The sequence below is a fragment of the Budorcas taxicolor genome, chromosome 19, assembly GCF_023091745.1.
Source record: "Budorcas taxicolor isolate Tak-1 chromosome 19, Takin1.1, whole genome shotgun sequence".
NCBI lineage: Eukaryota > Metazoa > Chordata > Mammalia > Artiodactyla > Bovidae > Budorcas > Budorcas taxicolor.
In genome coordinates this window covers 20086351-20108837 of record NC_068928.1, presented here as the reverse complement: position 1 = coordinate 20108837, position 22487 = coordinate 20086351, and the positions used below count along the sequence as shown (strand labels likewise).

The window sequence follows — 22487 nt, the reverse complement described above, 5'->3', positions numbered from 1 at the left end:
ACCTGCTTTGGGGGAATGGCATGGAGTGACAGGCCACCTTCTGAGTGTACTGCAGCCCATGCACTCCCGCAGGGGAAGGGAGGCACTCAAAAATTATGTAACCCCCTGCCTCTGGATATAGGAGTGGGGGCGGGAGGCAGCATTCCTGGGACCTCCCTGCCCAGGGCGATGCAGGGGCTAGGTCGCTGGAATGGCCAGTCCAGGCAGGCCCCAGCTTGCCCTACTCCAAAGCACCGCGCTGCTCTCCCAATAGACACCAGGGACTTATTTTCTAACTAGGGGGAAGGGGCAGGGTCTGGGTGGAGCCACACAGCCACCTCCAGCCTTTTTCTGAAGAGGCTTGGGAGACCACCTTGCTTCCAAAAGTTACTCTGGCCTCCAACTTTAGCCAGGCTGAACCCTGGGGATATTAACTAAAGATAAGAAGGGGTGGGGAGGGGAAACTAGGATGTTGGGGGAATTGGGTGGATTGAGTTTTACATATCTTGTTGTCCAATTGCTAAGTCGCATCCCAATTCTTTGTGACCCCATGGACTGTAGGAGCTTGCCAGGCTCCTCTGTCCAGGGGATTTTCCTGGCAAGAATACTGGAGTGGGTTGCTATTTCCTACTCCAGGAGACGTCCCCGACCCAGGGATCGAACCGAGCCACCAGGGAAGCCCATATCCAGAGCCAAAAGCAGAGCAGGGGTTTTACTGGCCCTTATACCCCATTGATGATACAATCCAGTGTGGCGCCTGCACTTTTCAAGACCATTCACAGGAGAAGCAATATCAGGGTAGCCCAGCAGTATTTCCAGGTGTGTCAAGGGGGAACTGGCTCATCCGTGACCGCTGGGGAGTACAAAAGAGAAATCCCTGCAGCCTCCCAGAGAGCAGTGCCTCCAGCAAGCCTCAGCTCCCGCCACTCTCTCCCACACAGGGCCCTCGACTCTGGACCCTGCCAGACCCAGAAACAGAGGTTCAAACGGAAACTGGACTTGAGGGCTGGAGGAGAAAGAATGCGTCTGATCCCCAGGTAGCAAAGGGGGCAGCCCTTCAGTGAGGCCCAAGAAGTGCCTACCCTTGCCCACCCTGGGAGCTCACTTTGGCCCTGCAGCTTCTGCTTTCATTTATCTGGGAGCTGAAGATGCTTTTAGCAATTTGGGGTGTGACTACTGGGGATGCGAGTATGGGCAGGAGCCAGCTGGATTAACCCTTGTGTGGGTGAAGGTGAAGTTATAACTCACGGCGGATAGCCAGGAGAGTGCTGCCATGGCAACAGGACACAGAGGTCACCGTGTAGGGGTGCGTCTCATCCAGCTGCACCGGCCTAGGGAGTGCGGCATCCTCATCTCTCCTTCCCAGGCGACCTCGGGCCCCTTTGCCCCAGGAGTACACTTCACCTTCTGCCAAAGAGAATCCCGAGGAAAGCAATGGGACAAAGACAGAGTTTAGCAGCTAGCCTCCTAGATTGCCCTACCGGCCCCCACATGGGGTTGCTGAGTTCAGCAGCCCTGAGCATAACCCCCCACTGCCCAAGGGTCTGCCCACACCCTCATCTGTCCCCATAATGTCCATTGATCACCTGCCCCAATGGCAACAGTGAAGGCATCCCCACAGGCCACCATCGCTATCTTGATGCCCTGGAGGCCCTGGACTTGACAGGGTGCCCGGCTGACCCGGCGAGCATTGGTACCCAACTGCCCGTGCTGATTGCTGCCGAAAGTGTAGCAGTCACCAGAGGCTGTAGGGGAAGAGAGAGGTAAGGAAGAAAAGGGCCCAAGGAAGCCAAGATAGTCCGCCTTTGGCCTCCTATGTCCAGGTCCTGCTTACCAGTTACAGCAGCTGAATGAGCAGTGCCCAAGTCCACACTCAGCAGGGGCTCCCAGTCCAGGGGTGCAGAACCTAATGGAGTGAAGTTTAGGGCCTCCTCCACTTGCTGGTGTGGGGCAGGCTCCTCCCCTAGGGAGAGGTGGTCCAGGCCCAGCTTGTTGAACCTGAGGACAGAGCCAGGAGCCAGTTCAACTGACACACTTTATATAGACTGTCCTCCCCCTCACCTATCTGGGCAGGAGCTGGTGCACCAGGGCACAGGCCCCTCTCTGGGCTGAACTCATAGCAGGTTGGGTTGATCACGTCCCACCCTGGATTGAACTCAAGCCCTCCTCACTTCTAATCCTTGGTGGGAGGTAGGCAGTGACAGATGGAACCCTGGCAGCTAAGGAGGGGTGGGGGGAGTGGGGGGAGGCTAGCCATCGTAATGTACCTAATTACCTGCTGCTCCCGCTTACCTGTTGCTCCCACAGGCCAGGGCTCGGCCAGGCACCGTGAGGATCATGGAGGAGTCAATGCCACATATAACCCTCTGGGCTTCCTGTCCTGGGGGCATGGGTACCTGCTGGGGGCAGCTGTGGGACTCCCTGGTGCCTAGTCCCAGCCGACCTATAGGGAGAAACCAGGACTGGGCTTGTCTGAGCTTTAGGATTGATGATAAAGAGGACCCATGGAGAGGAGGTGACAGCATGAATGAAGGCTGTTCCCCAGACTGAAATGCCTATCCTTGGCCCCTCTGTGGGTCAAAATCCTATTCCTCCTTTAAGGCCCTCTTCAGATGCCAAATCTGTCTTCTCCAAGTGGAGCCTCTTGCCATTCCTTGGGTTCCCACATCTCTGGACTTTTGGGGGAGCCCTGCAGCTGTCTATCCTCTATCATGCTGGAGATATATCCTTTATGATTCCTCCTCCACTTAGACGGAGTCCCCTAGGAGGACAGGGGCCCCATCTGTCTCTAGTTTCAATGCCCAGCCTGATGTCTGACCCAGAGAGGACCACAACAAATATGGCTGGAGAAATGAACTCTTTCTCGTGACATCATGAGCACTCAAAGGAATCGACATCTTATTCGTCTTGTCCAGCACTCCAGACAAGGTGGGCACATAGTGGGTGCACAATGAAGGTTTGTAGAGTGAACAAATGAATCGGAGAGAAAAGAAGGGCAAGAGAACAGGCCACGGATAGAAGATGGCTATGAAGGGGGTTCATGGCTATGAAACCACGGCTGAGGGGTTCCAAAGGCTGGAACAGAGTGAAAGCTTACCACCATCTCCACGGCCCCAAGCAAATAGTTCTCGCTCAGTGGACAAGGCCAGCACATGAGAGGCCCCACAAGCCACCTGCACCATTTCATAGCCCAGCAGGGCCTCCACGATGGTGGGCTAGAGAGAGAGAGAGAGAGAGGAAGCAAAGGCAGTCTGGGCAAGGGGCCTGGTTAGCCACCAGGCCTCGGCATTTCCTGTAAGGATGAAGTTGGAAGTTGCAGGTTCTCATGAGGTGGCTGTTTCTTTAACTACCCCCCACATGTACTGCACCCACTGGGGAAGCCTGGTCTTTCTGTACTTCCCCAGACGTTGCCCAGAACAGGTGCAGCCTGGAAGCTACTGGGACCGTGGTTGCTGGGGATTCCCCTGCCCCCAACCTGGGCGTCAGCTCTCAGATGTGGGCTCCTTGCCATCTCCCCACTTCCTCCTCCCCAGGGTGCAGGCAGAACCCACCTGGCTGATGTCATTGAGGCCGCCATGGCCTAGGCACCCGTTGCTACCACTGCCAAAGGTCATGATGATGCCTCGGTCTGGGGAAGGGGGCAGTGAGGAAAGGGAAAGGAGACAGTTTAAGCTGTTCTTCCAGACAGACCAATGCAACCTTGGATTAGAGGAATGAGAGAAAGTTAGTTGGCAGCTAGGGCTGGAAGAACTGGGTGAGGGGAATCAAGGACAGGGTTCTTTCTTCCCCAAGTGTGTGACTCTGGACAAGTGACAGCTTCTGAGCCTTAGTTTCCAGATCTGTCAAATGGGAATCTAACTGCCTTGCCAGGTCCGCTAGGAAGGTTAAGAGAGATCTGTAAGTAAAGCACCTCCTGGAAGATAAAAGCGTGATTAGCAAATGACAGGCAATTGATGGAAATTGCTCTGGGGGGTTTCTTAAAGCCGAGTCCCCACAGGGGAGGGCTCTGACCAGCTCACCAGTCAGGCAGGCGGTGAAGAGGTCCCCGCAGGCCACGTGCTTGATAGTCACACCCGACTGACCCTCCAAGAAACGGGAGACGAACTGCGGCTGTTGCTGCTCCACCGCCCCCGGCAGGAGGGAGCCACCTCCTGCGCCAAGGGGCGGGGCCTGCGAGGGGACCGGGGAGGGCGAGGGCGAGGCCTGAGCGCTCAGCTCCGGACCCCGCGCCCCTTCGGTTCTGACCTACCCCTGCCGGCTGCTCACCTCCCAAAGGATGAGGCGCCCGGAGCGAGTGACGCCGGCCTTCTGCGTGCGCCCGGCTGCCACTTGGACCACCTCCGTGTTGAGCATGGGCAGCCGGAGTGGCGCGCTGAGCCCGCCGCCCCACGTGTACACCGACGACAGCGGTGGCGGGATGGCTGGCCGTGCAGGTCCCCGGGGGACGCCTGCGGGGACAGCTCATCAGGCCGGTTACATAGGTGCGAACGCAGCAGGGACGCCGGCGGGCGCCCGGCCCGCCCGACTTACCTCTGCACCGGGCGCTGGTGGTCCTGCTTCCTGTACTGCCCGGGGTCATGGGTGGCCCAGTGGCCAAGGGCTTTTCTGCCCTGTGGGACAGATGCGGTGGGCATCAGGACAAGGACCCTCCCTGACGATCCCAGACTAAGGCAGAGAGGACTGGCCCAGAGCACCCCTCTGCCCCAGACCTCCCCTGGGTGCCCCCCAACCCCTGCTTCCCAGGGCCCCCTCCCGCGCCCCTCGCGGCACCAGCCTCCGCATGCGGACACTGCCCAGGTCCGTGTGCAGGTTGAGGAGCGCCCGGATGCAGAGGGGCTGCGCCATGATGTGGCTGAGCGGCGGCCGCTGGGCGGGCTCCAGGCTGAGCAGACTCAGAACCAGCTGGCGCAGCTCCGGGCTGTACCGGTCAGAGATGGGCGCGAAGGTACCGCTCATGATCTTCAGTACCAGCGCTGGCAGGTTCTGTGAAGGCAAGGGAGCCTCAGCCAGGCTCTTAAATCAGCAGCACCCCCAGCTCCAGCCCCTAGCCTGGTGGGGTGGTCACAGCCCTGCACTCACTTGGAAGCCTTGGGTGTAGTAAAGGGACTCCTAGGAGGATAGGGGAACCAAACCCAGCTTTCAAGAACCTCTGATGGGGAGCTGCAGCACTGTCCACTGGCTGCCTGTTGGGGAAAACTCAAGTCCTGCCCTTAGGAGATTCCCTAATCTGATGGGAGAGTCCTACCCTCAGGAGTCTCCAGTTTAAGGGAGGACACACGCCCTACCCTCAGGAACCCACAGTGTGAGGGGAGGTGCAGCCCAGGCCTGGGGTAGTCCACCAGCCTGGAGAGAGAGACATAATGGTGCTTGGGGCCACGGACTTCAGCAGACAGAGGGAGGGATTTCCCAGCTGTTCCCCTTCAGGGGACTTACTCACCGCAGCCTCGAAGGCCCTCTTGAGGCTGGCCAACTCATAGAGGACACAGCCCAGGGCCCAGATGTCACTCTTCTGGTTGTAGGGCTTGCCCTCACACAGTTCAGGGGAAATGTAGCAGGGAGTACCCACCACCTGCAGGAGGGGAGCTGCTATTACAGCTGGGGTGGGAGGACCAAGGCTCCGGCCCCAAAGACCACTTAGAGACAGCGTCCCTCCAAAGCAGGCCAAAGTGTTTCCTCCTGCGGGACCACCCAGCCAGGGACCCAGGGGCCAAGATCTTGGGGATGCAGGGATGGAGACAGAGATGCCAAGTAGATCTGGCCCCCCAAAACCCCCAGCACCCTTGAGGGTCCCTCTGCACCAGGCACCGTGTAGGCCTTGCTCTTGCTGCTAAGGATCTTGGAGATGCCAAAGTCGCCGATCTTGACGACCATGCGGTGTTTATCGAGAAGGATGTTCTGGGTTTTAAGGTCCCGGTGCAGGATGAGGTGGCTGTGGACGTGATGCAGCGCCAGCAGGATCTGCACAAAGAAGTGCAGGATGGTCTCCTCCTCCAGCAGGGAGTTACAGCGCTTCTGGATGAACTCGGCCAGGGTGCCGCCTGAAGCCACAGGGAACTCGTCAAGACCCAGGCTTCTCTGTGCTTGAGTCTTTCCTTTTATGAAACTAAAGGCTCAGACAGGGCAAAGAAGGTCTGCCGGTGTCACACCCCTGGGGTCAGAACTCTATATACCTCGGACCCTCAGCCAAGCCCACTCCAGAGAGGGAAGCAGGGTTGTCCCAGTGGCGAGAGGCCCTCAGGCCAATGCAAGAAGGCTGTCCCACCTGGTGCGTACTCCATGGCGATCATGAGGGCCTTGTCCTCCAGGAAGTTTTCGTAGTACTCAATGACGTTGGGATGGTTGAGCAGCTTGAGCACCTGGCACTCGTTCTGGGCTGCCTGCCGCTCCTCCTTGGTCATCTGCTCCACGGGGATCTGCTTGATGATCACCAGCTTCTGGTCAGCTTTGCGCAAGCACAGATGGACAATCCTGAGGACACGGAGTACGGGAGTAGGGACTGAGTCTCCAGCCACATATCAAGCAGGTTAGGCTGGTGACGGGATGTTTCTTAGGATGGGGGAATCAGCACCTACACTAAGAAGTCATCTAAGTAAGTGCACAGAACACGAGTGAGGAGTAGGGAGAACAGACCACAAACTGTGCGAGACCTTTGGCAAGTCTTTTAACTTATCTGGGACTCGGTTTCGCCATAGGCTCAATGAGGTAAAGTTAGTCTTGGTCTCAGTAAGTCCCCACAGACTCTGGAGTTAACTGCCTGGGTTCAAATCTTGGCTCCTCCTCTTACAAGTTATCTGGTCTTAAATTATGTGACATCAGGTTCTGGAAAAAATAGGGTCAATCTCACAAGGTAGTTGAGAGGGTCAAGTAAGAAAATGCAAGTTCTGCACTTAGCACACCGCCTGGCACATCAAAAATACTCAGTGAGCAGGAGCCATTCATTATATTATTTTCTCCCAACTCTGTAGTCAGTGTTCACAAGAGCAGGGTTTTGTTCTTTCTCCTTCACCACTATAGCCCCAGTGCATAGCCTAGTGCATACCCCAGCACTTAGTAAGAGCTCTACAAGTATCTGCTGAATGAAGGATTGTCTAAGTATCAAATGTCTATCTCCAGCTCAGACATCTCCTCTGAGCCTCAGACTTACATATTCAACTATCTGTTTTGTACCTCTACCTGAATGGCCCACAAGCATTCTAAAATGTAACAAATACAAAACTCTTGATCCCTGACCTCAAAACCTTTCCTTCCTCAGTTCCTCCTGTCTCAATAAATGGTAACACCATCCACTAGTTATTAAAGTCAGACACCCGAAAATCATGCCAGGATTTTTCTTCCATTTCACACTAACATATCTGTAAATGCTGTTTCTACTACCTCCAAAATATTGTGAACTCATCCATTTTTCTCTGTCTTCTGCTATAATCCTTGACCAAATCATTTCTTGCCTAAAATACTACACTAGACTTCAAATGGTCCTTTTCACTGTTGTGACCTCAAATCTAAATTCCACTAGCAGTGACATTGTAAAAATGCAAATCAAATCAAGACCATTCCTTTGCTTAAATCTCTTTTCCTTGACACCCTAAGTAAATAAATTCAACTTCTTTACCTCTGCCTACAAGGCCATAGGGGCTTCCCAGGGGGCTCAGCAGTAAAGAATCTGCCTGCAACTCAGGAGATGCAGGAGTTAGCTTCGGGGGTTGGATCCCTGGGTCTGGAAGATCCCCTGAAGGAGGGCATGGCAACCCACTCCAGTATTCTTGCCTGGAGAATCCATGAACAGAGGAGCCTGGAGGGCCACAGTCCATGGGGTCGCCAGGGTGGAACACAACTAAAGTGACTTAGCATGCACGCACACACACAAGGCCATAATCTGGTTCCCGCCCTCTGTGACAATCACATTTTATTCCATTATTTACCTTGCCCATTACATTCCAATGACATTAGTCTTCTCAGTTCCTTGAATACTCGGAATTCTTTCCCACGTGAGGACGTTAGCAAAAGCTGTTTCCTTCGCCTGAGAAGCTTTGCTTTTTTCACTACGTATCGATCCTCATTCCTCAAGTTTTGATTTTAAATTTCACCTCTCAGAGAACTTTTCCTTAACCATCCCAAATGAACACTCCCTCGTGTTGTACTCTATTCTCACAGTTTGTTAATCACTGCTTTAACAATGTTCTGTTTATAGGATAATTTTCCGGTAGTATGTTAGCTCCAAGAGGGACAAGACCACGCCTGTTTTGGTCTTTACTATATACCCAGCACCAAAAGCCTGACGAGTATAGCAGCCGCTCAGCATTTGTTGAATGAATGAGTCAGGATTAAAGAACAAACTCTGCGGGGGCCGCGAAGGCCGGCCAGGGGCGTGACCTCCTTGGAGGCGGAGTTTCCCAACCAGGACTAGAACCGGAAGCCGGGAGGGGCTTCCCGGAGTGGGCACTCACGCCTCGGGGCGGGGCTACACGGGCTGCGATTTTGAGGTCAGAATTGGGGGGCTGATTTTCCCTCTCCCCAAGCACTTTCCTCCCCCAGAGCCCTGGCTCACCCGAAGGCACCTCTGCCCACCACTCGGATCCGCTCGTACTTCTCCATCTCATTTCTCAGAGTCACAATTCCGGAACCCCCAAACCCAAAGGCAGCGCGTGCGCGGACCCGCCCTCTCTAGAACCACGCCCACTGCCATTCAAGATAATTACGGGGCGGAGCTAGTAGAGCTAGGTGTTGGTTCAGCCTCTTATTTGTCTCTGCTCATTTGGACACTTCCTGCAGTCCGGATCCGCAGTTGGCCTTCTAGGGTCCAAAGAATAGGGCGATATGCCATTTCTTGGCACGCCCCGCAAAGGTCAGCACTGTACCAGCCACTGCCTACACACGTGGCCGCATCCTGCCCTTGCAGTTCTTCCTTAGACCGGAGGGTTTCCCCGCGCAGGCCAAGAGAGGGTGGGAAGAAAGGACGGATCTCTTTCTGCCCCAGTCTTTGCCCACTGCTGCTGCTGCTGCTAAGTCGCTTCAGTCGTGTCCGACTCTGTGCGACCCCATAGACGGCAGCCCACCAGGCTCCCCAGTCCCTGGGATTCTCCAGGCAAGAACATTGGAGTGGGTTGCCATTTCCTTCTCCGATGCATGAAAGTGAAAATTGAAAGTGAAGTCGCTCAGCCGTGTCCAACTCGGCGACCCCATGGACTGCAGTCTACCAGGCTCCTCGGTCCATGTGATTTTCCAGGCAAGAGTACTGGAGTGGGGTACCATTGCCTTCTCCGCTTTGCCCACTAATCACTCTGTTTTCGAAGTACAGGGCAGATTCTCATTAGCACGCAAACGATCAACTACCAAAACTGAACCGAGTCAGCGCTCTCGGTCTGTGGGCAGGGTGCAAGGCTAGTTTCGTGTTTGCCAAGGGAGGGCCCCGGGAAACCCTGAGCTGTATAAGTTGATTCACCTAGGGAGGACGCAAGACGGTTTCCGGACTGTCCCGACTGGTGAGCTCTGCGTTCGTCAACACTCTCAATTCCCCAGAGCACACATACAACACTTGCCGCTGCAGCAGAGTAATCTGACTTCAACACTCAACTAGAGAGGACCTCCTTGGGAGAAGATGGGAGGGAAGTGGACTGCTACCTGAAAGAATCGGGGAGAGGGAGAAAGATAGTCGTTCGGCTGATAGGAGTTCAAGGGTTCTGCCCAGAGGTAGGGGGCTGGTTAGTACAATTGTTTAACGTCTTGATCAGAAGTGTGTTTAATTTCAGGTCTCTCCATGGCGCCTCCTGCTCTTCACGAGCTCCATAGCTCCATAAAAGCTCAGTTAAGGAAGCAGGAAGGATGGTGATGAGCTAAGGGACAGCGTCCCTATTTCTGAGTAGGCGAGGAATGTGAGAAAAGGGGTGTTTATCTTCAGCTCCTACTCTGCTTCTTGAAAGGGTGCCCAAACTTATCCACTCGGGATGACCACTAGAAGGGCCCCTCATGACTCAGCCCCCTCCCGCCCCGTCTGGCTCAGGCCGGTGTGGCTGGCGGACAAAGCTGCCCTGAGAGCAAAGGGGAGCGCAAGGGGGAAAACCGCTCAGCCGGGACACTCCATGCTCTCACCTAGAAACCGATCAGGCCTGGGTTGACCAAGGAGCCCCAGAGGGCTTAATGTGTAACCTTGGAGTCAGCAGGGGAAACAGAGCAAACAACGAAACCTCTCGGCGCCTCAAGGCTTCTGATATTTCTTCCCATTCACAGCACCTCCGCCCCCTCCGCCCCACCCCCCAGCTCTCCACCGCCCTTCTGTTTGCGGAGTCTGGCTAACTCTCCACCCAAAACAATCACCTCTTTTCTTTGGCGGTGGGAGGGGATCCCGCGCCATGGTGAGGATAGGCTGACACCTTGTGGTCACGAGCTGCATCTGCACCAGTCCACTGGGCTGCAGAGTCACTCTAGCGGCCTGGGCAAATCCGCCGTCTTCCCCGCCCCAGCCTCTAGGGAGCCGGGAGAAGCGAGCTGGGACTGTCAGGGAGGACTGTGAGTGCCGCGCGGCCCCAGGAGCCCAAGAGCCAGCTGGGAGGAGGGGTCCTGACGGGTTAGTCGACAGTTTCTAGGCACCGACTCGGTGCGGGACGAGGTAGAGGCAAGTAAACGTGTACGTCTTGGGCCCCAAGAACCTAGTGATCCACTGGAACAAGGTCCGGGCGGAGATCACCGTCCGAAGCTGGGTACCGGCTGGTCCCTGGGACCAGGGATTAGGAACGTGGATTGTGATGGGTCTCGCTCCGCTCCGCTCTGCCCACCAAAGAGTTGAAGGCGGAGAGAAAGTTCTCTCAGGAAGCGCCCAGGCTGGAGAGCCGGACCGCCTGGGGAAAGGGTGGCTGCGGGTTAACAAGGCCAAGGGAGCGAAGTGGGACTCCGTCGGCCGTCGGGAGGCGCCAGCGAGGGGTGGCTCGGCGGCGGCGCCCCCAGGACAGCTCCTTTTGACCGAAGTCCGCGGGAGCCTGGCGAGCCCGGGGGGCCGGTGGGAAATGGGGCTATTGCCCTCTGCGCTGCAGAGGCGCCGGAGGGGCGGGGCGCGGCGGGTGGGGCGGGGCGCGGCGGGGGCGCGGGCGGCTGGGGGCGGGGGCAGAGGCCGGCTGGGTGGGGACGGGAGGAGCAAAGGGGCCTACAGGGCTCTGCCGAAACCGTGAGTGTGAAGTCGGCGGCTGGCAGGACAGGGATCCAGGGTGGACTGGTTCGCGAGGGAGCCCCGTTCCCACACAGCCGAAGGAGGCCACCTAGAGGGCGGACAGAGGCAGGGAGGGCCGGCATGCCCCCAATGCTGGTCCCCGCCCTGCCGCTTCTCCTGGGCGCCACGCTGACCTTCCGGGCAGTCCGGCACGCGCTCTGCCGCCTGCCCCTGCCCGCGCACGTGCGGGCCGACCCCCTGCGGACCTGGCGCTGGCACAACCTGCTCGTCTCCTTCGCGCATTCCATTGTGTCAGGGATCTGGGCGCTGCTGTGGTGAGTGGAGGACTGGGGGAGTGAAGGTGGCTGGGGATTCCTCTTTCCATCACTCACCGGCGGGCTATGGCCCAGGCAGTCTCACCTGATTCTCGGCTTGGAATGCTGTCCAACCAGGAGCGGCGGCAGCCCCAGGCGGCGGGGGGAGGGGGCGGGGGTGGGTGGGTGGGGTGGGTGTTCTCACCTGGGAAACGGGACACACCTGGGTTTCAGCCAAGCCCCTCCTCGCTCTCCCGTCAGCCAATAGCGCACTGGCTACGGTAATAGGGGGATTTGTGGGACCTTTGGGATACTGAAATGATGAGAGCTTGCCTTCTTCCCTCTTTCAGTATATGGCAGACTCCTGAGATGCTGGTGGAGATTGAGAAAGCATGGTCGCTTTCTGGCTACCTGCTTGTTTGCTTCTCCGCAGGTAGATCTTGCCGGAAGGCATTAAATGGGTGGGGAGACAGGGATAAATTTCTAATTCGGTACCCTTTACAACCTCACCCCCATCCCTCCGCTAGGGTATTTCATCCACGACACGGTGGATATCGTGATTAGCCATCAGTCAAGAGCTTCTTGGGAATACCTCGTCCACCACGTCATGGTAAGTGAAAAGCTGGGGATGTGGTATAGGCCTGGTGCCTATACCTGAAAGGACCTGAACCTGGAAGGTAAAGACCATCTTTTCTAAACCCCATCCCCACCGTGTCCCACATGCTACAGTGCTGAGGGCTAGCAAAATGAGCCCTTGGTTCACTAAAGCCAGCAATCATGGCCTTCCAGCCAGAGTGTGGGCAGAGATCAAGATTTACTACTGTTGAATCCACTGTAAACTTTGTTTCAGAGTGAAGCTATTAAAGGATTTCTTATCCCTTCTTCTGATACCCTGGATATTCCCACTAACTTCCAAGAAAACCGTGCTATCCGGGCCCTAACCCATTCTCTCCTTTGCCTTGTAGGCTATGGGTGCCTTCTTTTCAGGCATCTTTTGGAGCAGATTTGTTGGTGGGGGTGTCCTAACACTGCTGGTGGAGGTCAGCAACATCTTCCTCACAATACGCATGATGATGAAGATCAATAATGCCCAGCATCTCCTCCTCTATCGGGTCAACAAATACATCAACTTGGTCATGTACTTCCTCTTCCGCCTGGCCCCTCAGGCCTACCTCACCCATCTCTTCCTGGGTTACGCTGGCCAGAGGACCCTGGGAACCTTCCTGCTGGCCATCCTGCTCATGCTGGATGTCATGATCCTCGTCTACTTTTCCCGCCTCCTCCGCTCCGACTTCTGCCCCCAGCACGTCCCCAGCCACCAACACAAAGACAAGTTCTTGACTGAGTGAAAAAAGTTAGGGATTTGTGGCAAGGACAGCAAAAACCAAGAACAGCCTCACAGGAATGGAGAAGAGGCTTAGCCCCTCGCCTGAGGTGTTCTGTGGGGGCCAGCCTCTCCACCAAGCCTGCTCCTACTATTTAAAACAATAATGAAAGAATGCCTCTGAAGTCCTTGTCCTTTCTTGGGCAAGGGGTGAGGGAAGCAGAGACTGGATGGATGCAGTAGATGGGTATGGGGAAAGGTGCTACTGCAAAACCAGCCAAGCCACACAGCCCTGACATGGATGCCAATGGAACCTCCGGATATTGGTCTCATACCAAGCCTCTTCCAGACAAAGGCAGGCATTCTTGTAAAGCTTCTTGCTTGGCCTCTTACCTCCAGGACGGAGGTCAAGTTGTAGTTGTCCTAGGACAACCAACTGTAATCTGGGTCATAAACCTCTGCTGCAAGTATGGTGAAGTGATATGGCTGAGTGTTCCAACAGGGTAAGTAGACCAAGAGTCTTACCCAACCCAGCCTGGTTACTTAAGCGTGCATGTACCACAGTATGGCCCCTCACCCAAAAATCAACATAAAGACAAGAAGCATATATATAGTGAAAACTTTTATATTTGAAATTAGCCAGCTGGACTGAGTTTAGATGATCCCAATCTGAAAAACAAAAGGGAACTTTGTTACTGGGAGCTGAAGTGTGAAGATTAAGAAGGAACGTCACAGTATTTTTAAAAGACAGAGGTGCAGTTAGTCAGTTAAGACTAATCACTTAAGTCAGGCTTTGGTCACTAACAGACACATCATTTGCACCCAGGAAGAGAGAGTGTTAAGGAGTTTGTAGCAAAGCTTACTTTGTTGGCAACATCCAAAGCATCATAGTCAGGAGCCAGTCGAACATACGCCTTCTTCTCTCCATCAGGCCTAGGGTGGTGAAGGAAGCCTTAATCCTTGCTGCCCTTCACTGCCCCCATACCCTCTCTTCCACCCAGACTTCTGGTGCATCAGTGGTTCCTTTGTTCGTGTCATTTTTTTTCCCCTCACAAATAATTTTTTTTTTTCTCTATCATTTGCACAGAGGGAGTCAGGGAAGCCACTAAGCCACAAACCACAGGTATTCTGACATTAACTGTACATTACTCTAGGGCCTGCTTTTGCCTAGAGATAGGGATCAGGAAAATGAGCACTAACCCCAAAGTCCTAGAGACAGGACAGCTGACGTTCTGGGAAGCCTACTTCAGACCCCAAAAGCAGCATCAAGGAATTTCATGCCATTCAGGTGAGAGGCCCTGGCCCCCTCCCCATCCCACAGGTTCCCACTCACCTACCTGATCAGAGTATTGACCTTGGCCACGTCAATGTCATAGAGCTTCTTCACAGCCTGTTTGATTTGGTGTTTGTTGGCCTTGACATCCACAATGAACACCAGTGTGTTGTTGTCTTCTATTTTCTTCATGGCTGACTCGGTGGTGAGGGGGAATTTGATGATAGCATAGTGGTCAAGTCTGGGAGAAAGGTAAAATGGGGTCACCTGGCGTGGGTCCAGTAAAAGGATGGGCCCTTTTTTGGAGCCCAAGGCTCAAAGGGCCTGGGTGCATCAGACAATGATAGCAATCATTCCTGTCAGACTTTGGTCGCTGCACAGTGTCATCACATGCACGTGGGGGCCTGGAGCCTTGGCTTAGTGACATTTCAAGGGCTTTCACCCTTTTAAGAGATTAAACAATCTTCATTCTTTACCTGACTTTAACATTCCTGAGGAGCAAATTTCTAAAAGAAACTTGAGACTTAAGACATTAGAAAAGCAAACCCAAGAGCAAAGTTAAGACTATGGAATCTTGAAATCCAGGCTAGAGTGCCAAAGAATGTTGGTGCTTCACTATGAGGCTGAACTGACTGTTTTTCCCTGTTTTGGTTACTGAAAACTTGCTGATAAGTCATCAATTCTTGAGAGCAACTTTTTATTTATAGCTTAAAGTTACAATAGCCTCTCAGGACACAGCTTTCCCTCTGAAATCTGGAGAAGCAAAGCTCTGTTTGCCTGGGTATACTGTCCTCTTTTGAAGATAGAGATCAGGTCTCAACCTCTCATTGCACTAAATTCTAGGTCCAAATGGGGGTAAAAGTCCTTTTCTCTGTGGACACAATCCACTCTCCGGCCTTTTTCGTAGGAAGCAATGGTTAAATTACCTTTGGTGGTAACCAGTACCATGGCTCTACTCTCAACTGTGCTCCCTAAGGTCAGTCATCACCAGTGGTGTGGCACCAAAACACTCACGTACCCTAACCTTTTGCCCACTCCCCCTAACCATTCCTTCGGTGTAAACATTTGGGAAAGTAAATGAAAAGAAGCTGCTATGTACTGCTGCAGGCCTTCACTGTCCAATACAGATCCTCAACCTGGAACTCTTATACTCCCCAGAAAGTAAACCACATATGAAACAATCTAACAATTGACTAACTTTGACAATGACTCTGGGTTGTTTTAAATATAGCGTTAATCTCATACTCCCGTTAGACAAGCACACGAGGTACCAACATGATTTTGAGAACCCATATTCTAGGTTTGGTAAATTTCCCAATTACCAATGGAGGATACCCAAAGATCTTTTCACGACAAGGGGCAGTACTGACTTGTTTCTCCTAGGGGCGCTCTTCCGAGGATATTTGGGCTGCCTCCTGAGCCGCAGTGTTTTGGGCCGCCGGAAGGTGGGTGACGTCCGGATCTTCTTTTTCTTGTGGCTGTGGACACCTTTCAACACTGCTTTCTTGGCCTTCAAAGCTTTTGCTTTAGCTTCAGCTTTAGGAGGGGCAGGGGCTGAGAAAAGGAAAGAAAACGAAGGTGAAGGATTTAGAAATCACTTCCGGCCTCAAGACCGGTAGTGGGCGTCCCAGGCCACACGTGCATCAGTGGTTCCTTTGAAGACATCACAAGCCTCAGCAGATTAAAATTTTTTCCATCATATGCACGATTCTAGGACGAACTTGGGATAATATGAGGAAGAAACTAGCAATGAACGAACAGTTGGTACTTGCTAGAATGGGAACTAGTAATTTTATACATACCATCGCACAGCTACCCATTTAACGTGGGGTCAAACAGTTGAGAGTATTGATTCCTTACAGGTATAGGAAACATGGAGCTTCTCAGAGCCGAGACCCGGCTGTCTCTGGCAGGCGGTACAGGCCAGGCTTGCCTCCCCAATCCCCTTCACTAGAGCCCAAACCATGCGGCGAGGCGTACGCGCTCCTTAGCATTGCCGAAACGCGAGAAGCTGCTCCGGAGCAGACACCGCAAGGGTTAGCCCAGCTATCGTCCTCCCAGTTCATTCACTCTGCGGGGACCCTCGGCCAGTCAGCTGTTGATCCCCAGCCCCAGCACACACCTTCCTTCTTCGACTTCGGCGCCATCTTCATGAAAAGGGTTTCCGAGACTTGTTACCACGGGCTTATAGCGCCAACTCTCACCGAAGACTCGCGATACTTTCTACTTAAAGCTGATTGGACAATCTGCAGCGCTGCGCCCGCCGGGAATGGTAGTTAGAATTTTATTTCCTCGCGAGAGAGACTAAGCTAGCGACACCCCGCCGCTTGTCAGACCCTAAAGCTTCTTGGGGGTTGTAGTCTTTTGGAGACACGCGTTTGTTTTCAGTGGTATAACCTGCGGCTGCGCGGATCTGAGCGCTTCGCATCTTGAGCAACTTTAGGGAGCAGGACTGTGTGCTTGTGTGCCTGGAGCGATTAAGTCGCTTCAGTCGTGTCCGACTCTTGGCGACCCCATGGACTGTAGCCCGTCAGGCTCCTCTGTTCACGGGATTCTGCAACCCATTTTCTGGAATGGGTTGCCATGCCCTCCTCCAGGAGATCTTCCCGACCCAAGGATCTTACGTTTGCCTGCATTGTCAGGCGGGTTCTTTACCACTAGCGCCACCGAGGATGAAGGATTGCAATTCCACTGCAAACTGGAATTAACACTGTAGTTAGATTGACTCAGAGTGAAGCAAAATTCTACAATGTTAGAGCAAGATTTGTCCAGTCCAACTTTGTCAGACAACATCTGTGGTAATTGAGGTCGAGAGAGGGGAGAGGATTTATTTATAACAGTGTGATTTGTTGTTCGAGTCAGGCAGAAGGGAGAAGCAAAGTGTCAGAGGAAGTGGTCCCCTCTACCTGTGACAGCCTTTATGCGTCTTCCCGGGAATCTTTTCGAAGAGACTCTACCAATATTCCAAACACTCAGCGCTCAGATTTCTCCAGGATACTCTTGTTCTTCTTGGGAATGATTTCATTCACAGTCCCCTCCCCTTAAATAGTTTTCCTTTCCTTGCTTATCATTGCATCCTCAGATTCAGTTCCTGACACATGGCAAGGTTTAGTAAACGCTCAGGTTTTAGCTTCTTTGAGGGACTGCTTACCCGCCGGATCACGTCGCCTTTATGCCCTCCCCCACCTCCCTCGGAATCAGAGATTCTCTTTGAGGGTGAGATTTACCTTGTGCTAACCCCTCTTATGAGTCTGAGTGAACTCCGGGAGTTGGTGATGGACAGGGAGGCCTGGCGTGCTGGGATTCATGGGGTCGCAAAGAGTCGGACACGACTAAGCGACTAAACTGAACTGAACCCCTCTTCTAGCCTGCAGACTGCAAAAAGGAAAAGTCCTGGGGGAGTGGGGGTAGATTACATTGGGATCGGAGCGAAGGAGGCCCGTGCCAAAGGAGAGTCCCCCCTCCCCCAAAGGAGGAAATTCTCGGTCCCCCTAGACCTCCTTTATCCTCCATCAAGGGAGGCAGCTTGATCTTCGGCCCCTCAGGCCTCCAATCTACACGGCAGCCTTGGAGGAATAGGCACCAGATTCGGACACCTCTCTCCTCAGTGGGTACCTCGTTCCTACCCTGGCATCGCCACCTCCCAGGGCAGAAGGGCGAGCGGGAGCAGACCCTATGAGTCATGTCCTGGGCCTGCAGTTGACGAGGGAAGCGCCGCCTCTCCTAGGGCCCCTTCTCTCCCCCTTTCCCCTCCCGCTGGTTCCTGGCGCAGGCAGATGCTGCGCAGCGATCGCCGATTCCCCTTCACCAGCTCGCCGGGGTAAGGGTCCCCTTGGAGGCTCCTCCCCGCACAGGAGATGCTGGGGAGAGACTTGGGGAATCCCGCTCTCGGCAGGTGGCAACCTGGGTGAGGGCGCACCCGGAGCCCTGGCGAGTCAGTCTGGCAGGGAAGCCTGACCTGGGGCAGCACTCGGGGAAGAGAAGAGGGGGAGGCCGGGGCGGGCAGCGGGGCCGGGAGTTGCCGGGAGAGGGGCGGGGGGCGGCCCTTTTCCAGGAATTTCCGGGGATCAAGTTACAGCGTTGGCGGAGGGAGAGCCGAGTGGGACGCCAGGCCCTGCGGCGGACTGGGCCTCTCGCCCCCTTCTGCAGCAGTCCCCCGGCCCCACGGTGGGGTCCCTGCACACACTGACCCCGTGTGGCGGGGCCGCTCAGCGCCCCCCGGCTGCTCTGTTATGGTAGGGCCGCCTCAACCCCGAGTTGTCGTCGGGTCTCCACGGCCTCGAGTTATCGTAGGAACTATCCGACCCCGAGTTATTGTAGGGTCTGCGCGGACTCGGGTCCCCCCAGACGGGACTCCTCGTCCTCACTTGGAGGCCGAGGGATCTCCCAGGCCCCGAGTCGTCCTAGGGACGCCCCGGGCCCGGGTGATTGTGGGTTCGCCCCGGCCCCCGGTGATTGTCTCATCCCCGTGGCCCGCGGTGGTCGTAGCGTCCCGGAGGCCACGGGCTCCCGTAGGCTCTCCGTGGCCCCGAGTTATAGTCGGGACCCCTCGGTCGCGGGTGATTGTCGGGTCTCCACGGGCCCGGGTCGCCGGGGCGCATCAGGCCTCCGCGCCTTCTCAGGGCGCCCCGCAAGTACGCAGGCAAGATGAACATTCTGGCGCCGGTGCGGAGGGACCGCGTCCTGACGAAGCTGCCCCAGGTAGGCGCCAGGGCCACGTCGGGCTTCGGGCGGCGGTGGGTGTGGGCCGGGAGGAGGCGGCACCGGACCGGGCTTAGGCCCAACCCTGCCGCCCAGCTAGGCCAGCTGCTTCTGGGTGGTCCGTTCCCCACCCCCACGCTCCCGCCCCGCCCGGGGCTGCTCGGTGGCGGGCTGAGGGCCAGGAATGGGTGAGTCCCATTCTCTTCCACTCCACCCAGTGCCTGAGGAAGGAGGCCGCTTTGCACGTGCACAAAGACTTCCAGCCCCGCGTCACCTGCGCCTGCCAGGAGCACAGGACAGGCACCGTGGGGTGAGTTAGAGACACCCGGAAGGAAGAAACGGAGTCCCAGGAAACCTGCCGTCAAGAGCTGCAGGCTCCATTTCGGTCCCTGCCAGCCACACTGTTGTTCCCCTTAGCGTGCCCCTGTGCTCCCCTTCCTTCCAGCTGGGTTGTGGGAAGTCCTAAGAGATGGGGTGGGGTAGGAAGGTGGCAGTTTAATTCCTGACACAGGGAAGGGATCCAACTTAAGGCTGTGGTCACCAGCTTAGCTTCCCACACTCCATCTATTTGACCTCCATGACAGTGAGCTGTCCTAGAGGGATAAGTCCCACTGTGGGTTAAAAAAAAAAAAAGATAATACTGTTAACAGTTGCCACCATTAATTGAGCACGTACTGTGTGCCAGACAGTGTGTTGCATATAATTATTGTCTTTTATTAAATGGAAAATACCACTTTTAAGTTGTATCCTGGGGAGGGAGGGAGAGATGTTGGAATGTATGTGTGTGTGTTGACGGGGAGGGGGTTCTTGGGTTGTTGTTTAGTCGCTTGGTGGTGTCCAACTCTTTGTGACCCCATGGTTCCTCTGTCCCTGGGATTTCCCAGGCAAGAACACTGGAGTGGGCTGCCATATCCTTCTCCAGAGGATCTTCTCTACCCAGGGATCGAACCTGGGTCTCCTGCTTGGCAGGCAGATTCTTCGCCACTGAGCCACTTGACCAGTCCAGAATATAGGACATTTATTTCATTTTAACTTTCACAACAACCCAATAAAATGTGTGTTAAATCCCCACTTAACAGATGTTGAAACTGAGGCTCAGAGAAGCTAAGAAACTTATCCTGAGTCACACAGCTAGTAAGTGAGAGCTGGGATGCAAAATCAGTCTCTCTGACACTGAAGCAGAAACACTCCTCCCTAGCACATCTGTTCAGGCCTGGTGTCTATGGTAACCTCAGCCCAGGAGCAGCTCCCTTTGTGGACCTGCCCAGGAGCACTGGGACTCCTCTGAGTGAAGGAGCTAGAGCTCACTCTTCCCACCCACTCTTGTGTCCAGCAGATTTAAGATCTCCAAGGTCATTGTGGTGGGTGACCTGTCAGTGGGGAAGACTTGTCTCATTAATAGGTAAGAGGGTGCTGGAGCCGAGGGGGGTGGGCCCAAGCCTAGCCAGGCGGATTGGGCTCAGGACCAGAGCATCTGGTGCCCCCTCAGGTTCTGCAAAGACACCTTTGATAAGAACTACAAGGCCACCATCGGAGTGGACTTTGAGATGGAACGATTTGAGGTGTTGGGTGTCCCGTTCAGTCTGCAGCTGTGAGTTCTTTCCCCACTCCTTCCTGCCCTTGCTTCTCCCAGTACCTGTTCCCCACCTCAGCCCCCAGCACCACCCTGCCCGGCACATACCTGTGTTCTCCCCACCTTCCTCCCAGCTGGGACACTGCTGGACAGGAGAGGTTCAAGTGCATTGCATCAACCTACTACCGAGGAGCTCAAGGTAAGCACCAGGGTGAAGTGAGGTAGGTGGGTACACGTGGCCTCTAGCCTAGGGCTGGAGGGATTGTGGAAATGAGCCAGTAGCATCTTCCCCAACAACCTGCAGCCGTTTTCTGCCACTCTTCCAGCTATCATCATTGTCTTCAACCTGAATGATGTGGCCTCCTTGGAGCATACCAAGTAAGTAAGCATGCTGAACTATAATGAGGGCTCTGAGAAGAGAGGGTTCAAAAAGAGGCGGGTCAGGAGTATGGAAGGGAAGGAGAAGAGTGCATCCAGGACCAAAGGGAGCGTCATTGGGCATAGAAGTGGGGGGAACCTATCTGGCTCCCTCATCCCTTGCTGTCCACTGTCTATGGCAGGCAGTGGCTAGCTGATGCGCTCAAGGAGAATGACCCTTCCAGCGTGCTTCTCTTCCTCGTGGGTTCCAAGAAGGACCTGAGTGTGAGTGTGCCAGTGGTGGGGGGAGGACTTCCCACCTTGACGAGGGAAACCCCACGCCCCAGTGTCTGACTCTGGCTTTCCCTCAGACTCCTGCTCAGTATCTACTGATGGAGAAAGATGCACTCAAGGTGGCCCAAGAGATGAAGGCTGAGTATTGGGCAGTCTCATCTCTCACTGGTGAGTCAGAGGCACCTGGCCTTTTGCTCTGGCCTTCCTGCCTGCCTTGCCTCTCACTCCTACACCTCCAGCTGTGCCCATTGGCCTGGAACCACCCCTGAGCTCCTGTCTGCTCCCTGTGTCAGGTGAAAATGTCCGAGAGTTCTTCTTTCGTGTGGCGGCGCTGACCTTTGAGGTCAACGTGCTGGCTGAGCTGGAGAAATCGGGATCCCGGCGCATAGGGGATGTTGTCCGTGAGTGCCCACCTGGACGGGGGTGGCAGAGAGCACAGGGACTCTCTCCATCCTTGCCTCACTTATTTCTCACCCTTCTTCAGGCATCAACAGTGATGACAGCAACCTCTACCTAACTGCCAGCAAGAAGAAGCCCACGTGTTGCCCATGATGGGTAGGGGACTGTCCAGAGACTGCCTGCCCTGGGGCACTGTGCCACCTTGACTCCCCCAGAACTCAACCCCAGGACATTTGCACTGACTGTTTTTCCAGACCAAAGAGCTGCCTCTCGGTGGCAGTATTCCTGGAGAGGTACTTGGGACCATGCTAGTCAATTCCTGCCCCCAGGCACTGTGCCAAAACCTGGATGTCCCTCTCTCTCCAAGGTGGCCAGTGCGGGGAGGTAAGAGGGCCCTGCTGCTCTTACTCAGCTGCTGGGCCCTCTAGGTTTCAGGATGCTTAATGGTCCTAGTCTCACACTATGCCTTATGTATTAAAATTTCTGTTATTAGCAGGTTAGGATCTGGAGTCCTTTGTGGGGGATCAGGGATGTGGAATGGGCAAGGCTATATGGTCATCTTAGGACTGGAGCCTTCTGCTGTGATTCTGGCCATTCTTGGCCCCTGGGCAGGGCTGAGGCAGGCTAGGAACTCAGGGACCACATGTAGAGGGATGCACCTGGCTCTCGCTGGATGACATCTGAGCAACCTTTGAGATCTTTGAGAGCCCTTTCCCTTTGGTCCTTTCCCCCCAAATGTCTCCTGCTACTTGGTGCTTCTACGTAAGTGTACCATTGGATAATATTTTTTTTCACCTTCTTCCTGCCTTTAAAAAAATACTTATCTAAGAAGTATTTTTTTAGAGTATGGAACACAGTGAGAAGTGAGTTTTGGGTGCTTTGTTGAGTTGACCAGAAGGCCCAGGAAGGTAGAGGCAGGGCTCTTACTTAGGAGATGTGCTGATAACATCTAACTATTTTAGTGATATAAACATAAAATTATGAGCAGCACATTTTTATGTTTTAAAATAGTTAAAAACTAAACTGGATTAAAAATAAGACATTTTTCCCACTTTAAAAAAAAAAAGATGTGCTCTAAGCAGGAGGATCTGCGTTTGAAACCTTGCTGTACATCTTGGGACACTCAGACAAGTCAT

The 22487-nt window shown here is 54.5% G+C and overlaps 4 protein-coding genes and 4 non-coding genes across 8 annotated transcripts; 2 read left to right on the top strand and 6 right to left on the bottom strand.

The window, feature by feature from the left end:
• Window positions 1–286: 286 nt before the first annotated feature.
• NEK8 (NIMA related kinase 8) lies at window positions 287–8583 on the bottom strand. The gene is made up of 15 exons (XM_052658278.1): window positions 8525–8583; window positions 6242–6447; window positions 5785–6017; window positions 5417–5548; window positions 4754–4962; window positions 4510–4589; window positions 4246–4427; window positions 3999–4149; window positions 3531–3607; window positions 3077–3194; window positions 2272–2422; window positions 1814–1977; window positions 1566–1724; window positions 1228–1386; window positions 287–832 (listed from the first exon to the last, which is right to left on the bottom strand). Exons 1-15 carry the CDS (start codon window positions 8569–8571, stop codon window positions 804–806), a joined length of 2097 nt encoding a protein of 698 aa, XP_052514238.1. The 5' UTR covers window positions 8572–8583; the 3' UTR covers window positions 287–803.
• A 2568-nt stretch (window positions 8584–11151) lies between these two features.
• TLCD1 (TLC domain containing 1) lies at window positions 11152–13034 on the top strand. The gene is made up of 4 exons (XM_052658545.1): window positions 11152–11451; window positions 11781–11863; window positions 11958–12040; window positions 12396–13034. The coding sequence occupies exons 1-4, from the start codon at window positions 11258–11260 to the stop codon at window positions 12777–12779; spliced, it is 744 nt and encodes a 247-aa protein (XP_052514505.1). The 5' UTR covers window positions 11152–11257; the 3' UTR covers window positions 12780–13034.
• Window positions 13035–13393: 359 nt separating this feature from the next.
• Window positions 13394–16253, bottom strand: RPL23A (ribosomal protein L23a). The gene is made up of 5 exons (XM_052658043.1): window positions 16150–16253; window positions 15398–15581; window positions 14092–14268; window positions 13618–13687; window positions 13394–13423 (listed from the first exon to the last, which is right to left on the bottom strand). Exons 1-5 carry the CDS (start codon window positions 16178–16180, stop codon window positions 13409–13411), a joined length of 477 nt encoding a protein of 158 aa, XP_052514003.1. The 5' UTR covers window positions 16181–16253; the 3' UTR covers window positions 13394–13408.
• On the bottom strand, window positions 13507–13577 carry LOC128065726 (small nucleolar RNA Z17). The gene has a single exon (XR_008201104.1). It is a non-coding gene; the product is annotated as a small nucleolar RNA Z17 (small nucleolar RNA).
• Window positions 13763–13839, bottom strand: LOC128065716 (small nucleolar RNA SNORD42). Its single transcript, XR_008201098.1, has one exon. It is a non-coding gene; the product is annotated as a small nucleolar RNA SNORD42 (small nucleolar RNA).
• LOC128065727 (small nucleolar RNA Z17) lies at window positions 14355–14424 on the bottom strand. The gene has a single exon (XR_008201105.1). It is a non-coding gene; the product is annotated as a small nucleolar RNA Z17 (small nucleolar RNA).
• On the bottom strand, window positions 15666–15733 carry LOC128065715 (small nucleolar RNA SNORD42). The gene has a single exon (XR_008201097.1). It is a non-coding gene; the product is annotated as a small nucleolar RNA SNORD42 (small nucleolar RNA).
• Window positions 16254–17702: 1449 nt separating the features above from the next.
• Window positions 17703–21812, top strand: RAB34 (RAB34, member RAS oncogene family). Its single transcript, XM_052658147.1, is given in 12 exon segments — window positions 17703–17775; window positions 17778–17847; window positions 18650–18728; window positions 18947–19038; window positions 20065–20130; window positions 20218–20319; window positions 20436–20500; window positions 20628–20679; window positions 20862–20943; window positions 21030–21120; window positions 21246–21353; window positions 21437–21812. Coding segments are annotated over 12 exon segments (948 nt in total). The 3' UTR covers window positions 21505–21812.
• The last annotated feature ends 675 nt before the right edge of the window (window positions 21813–22487 follow it).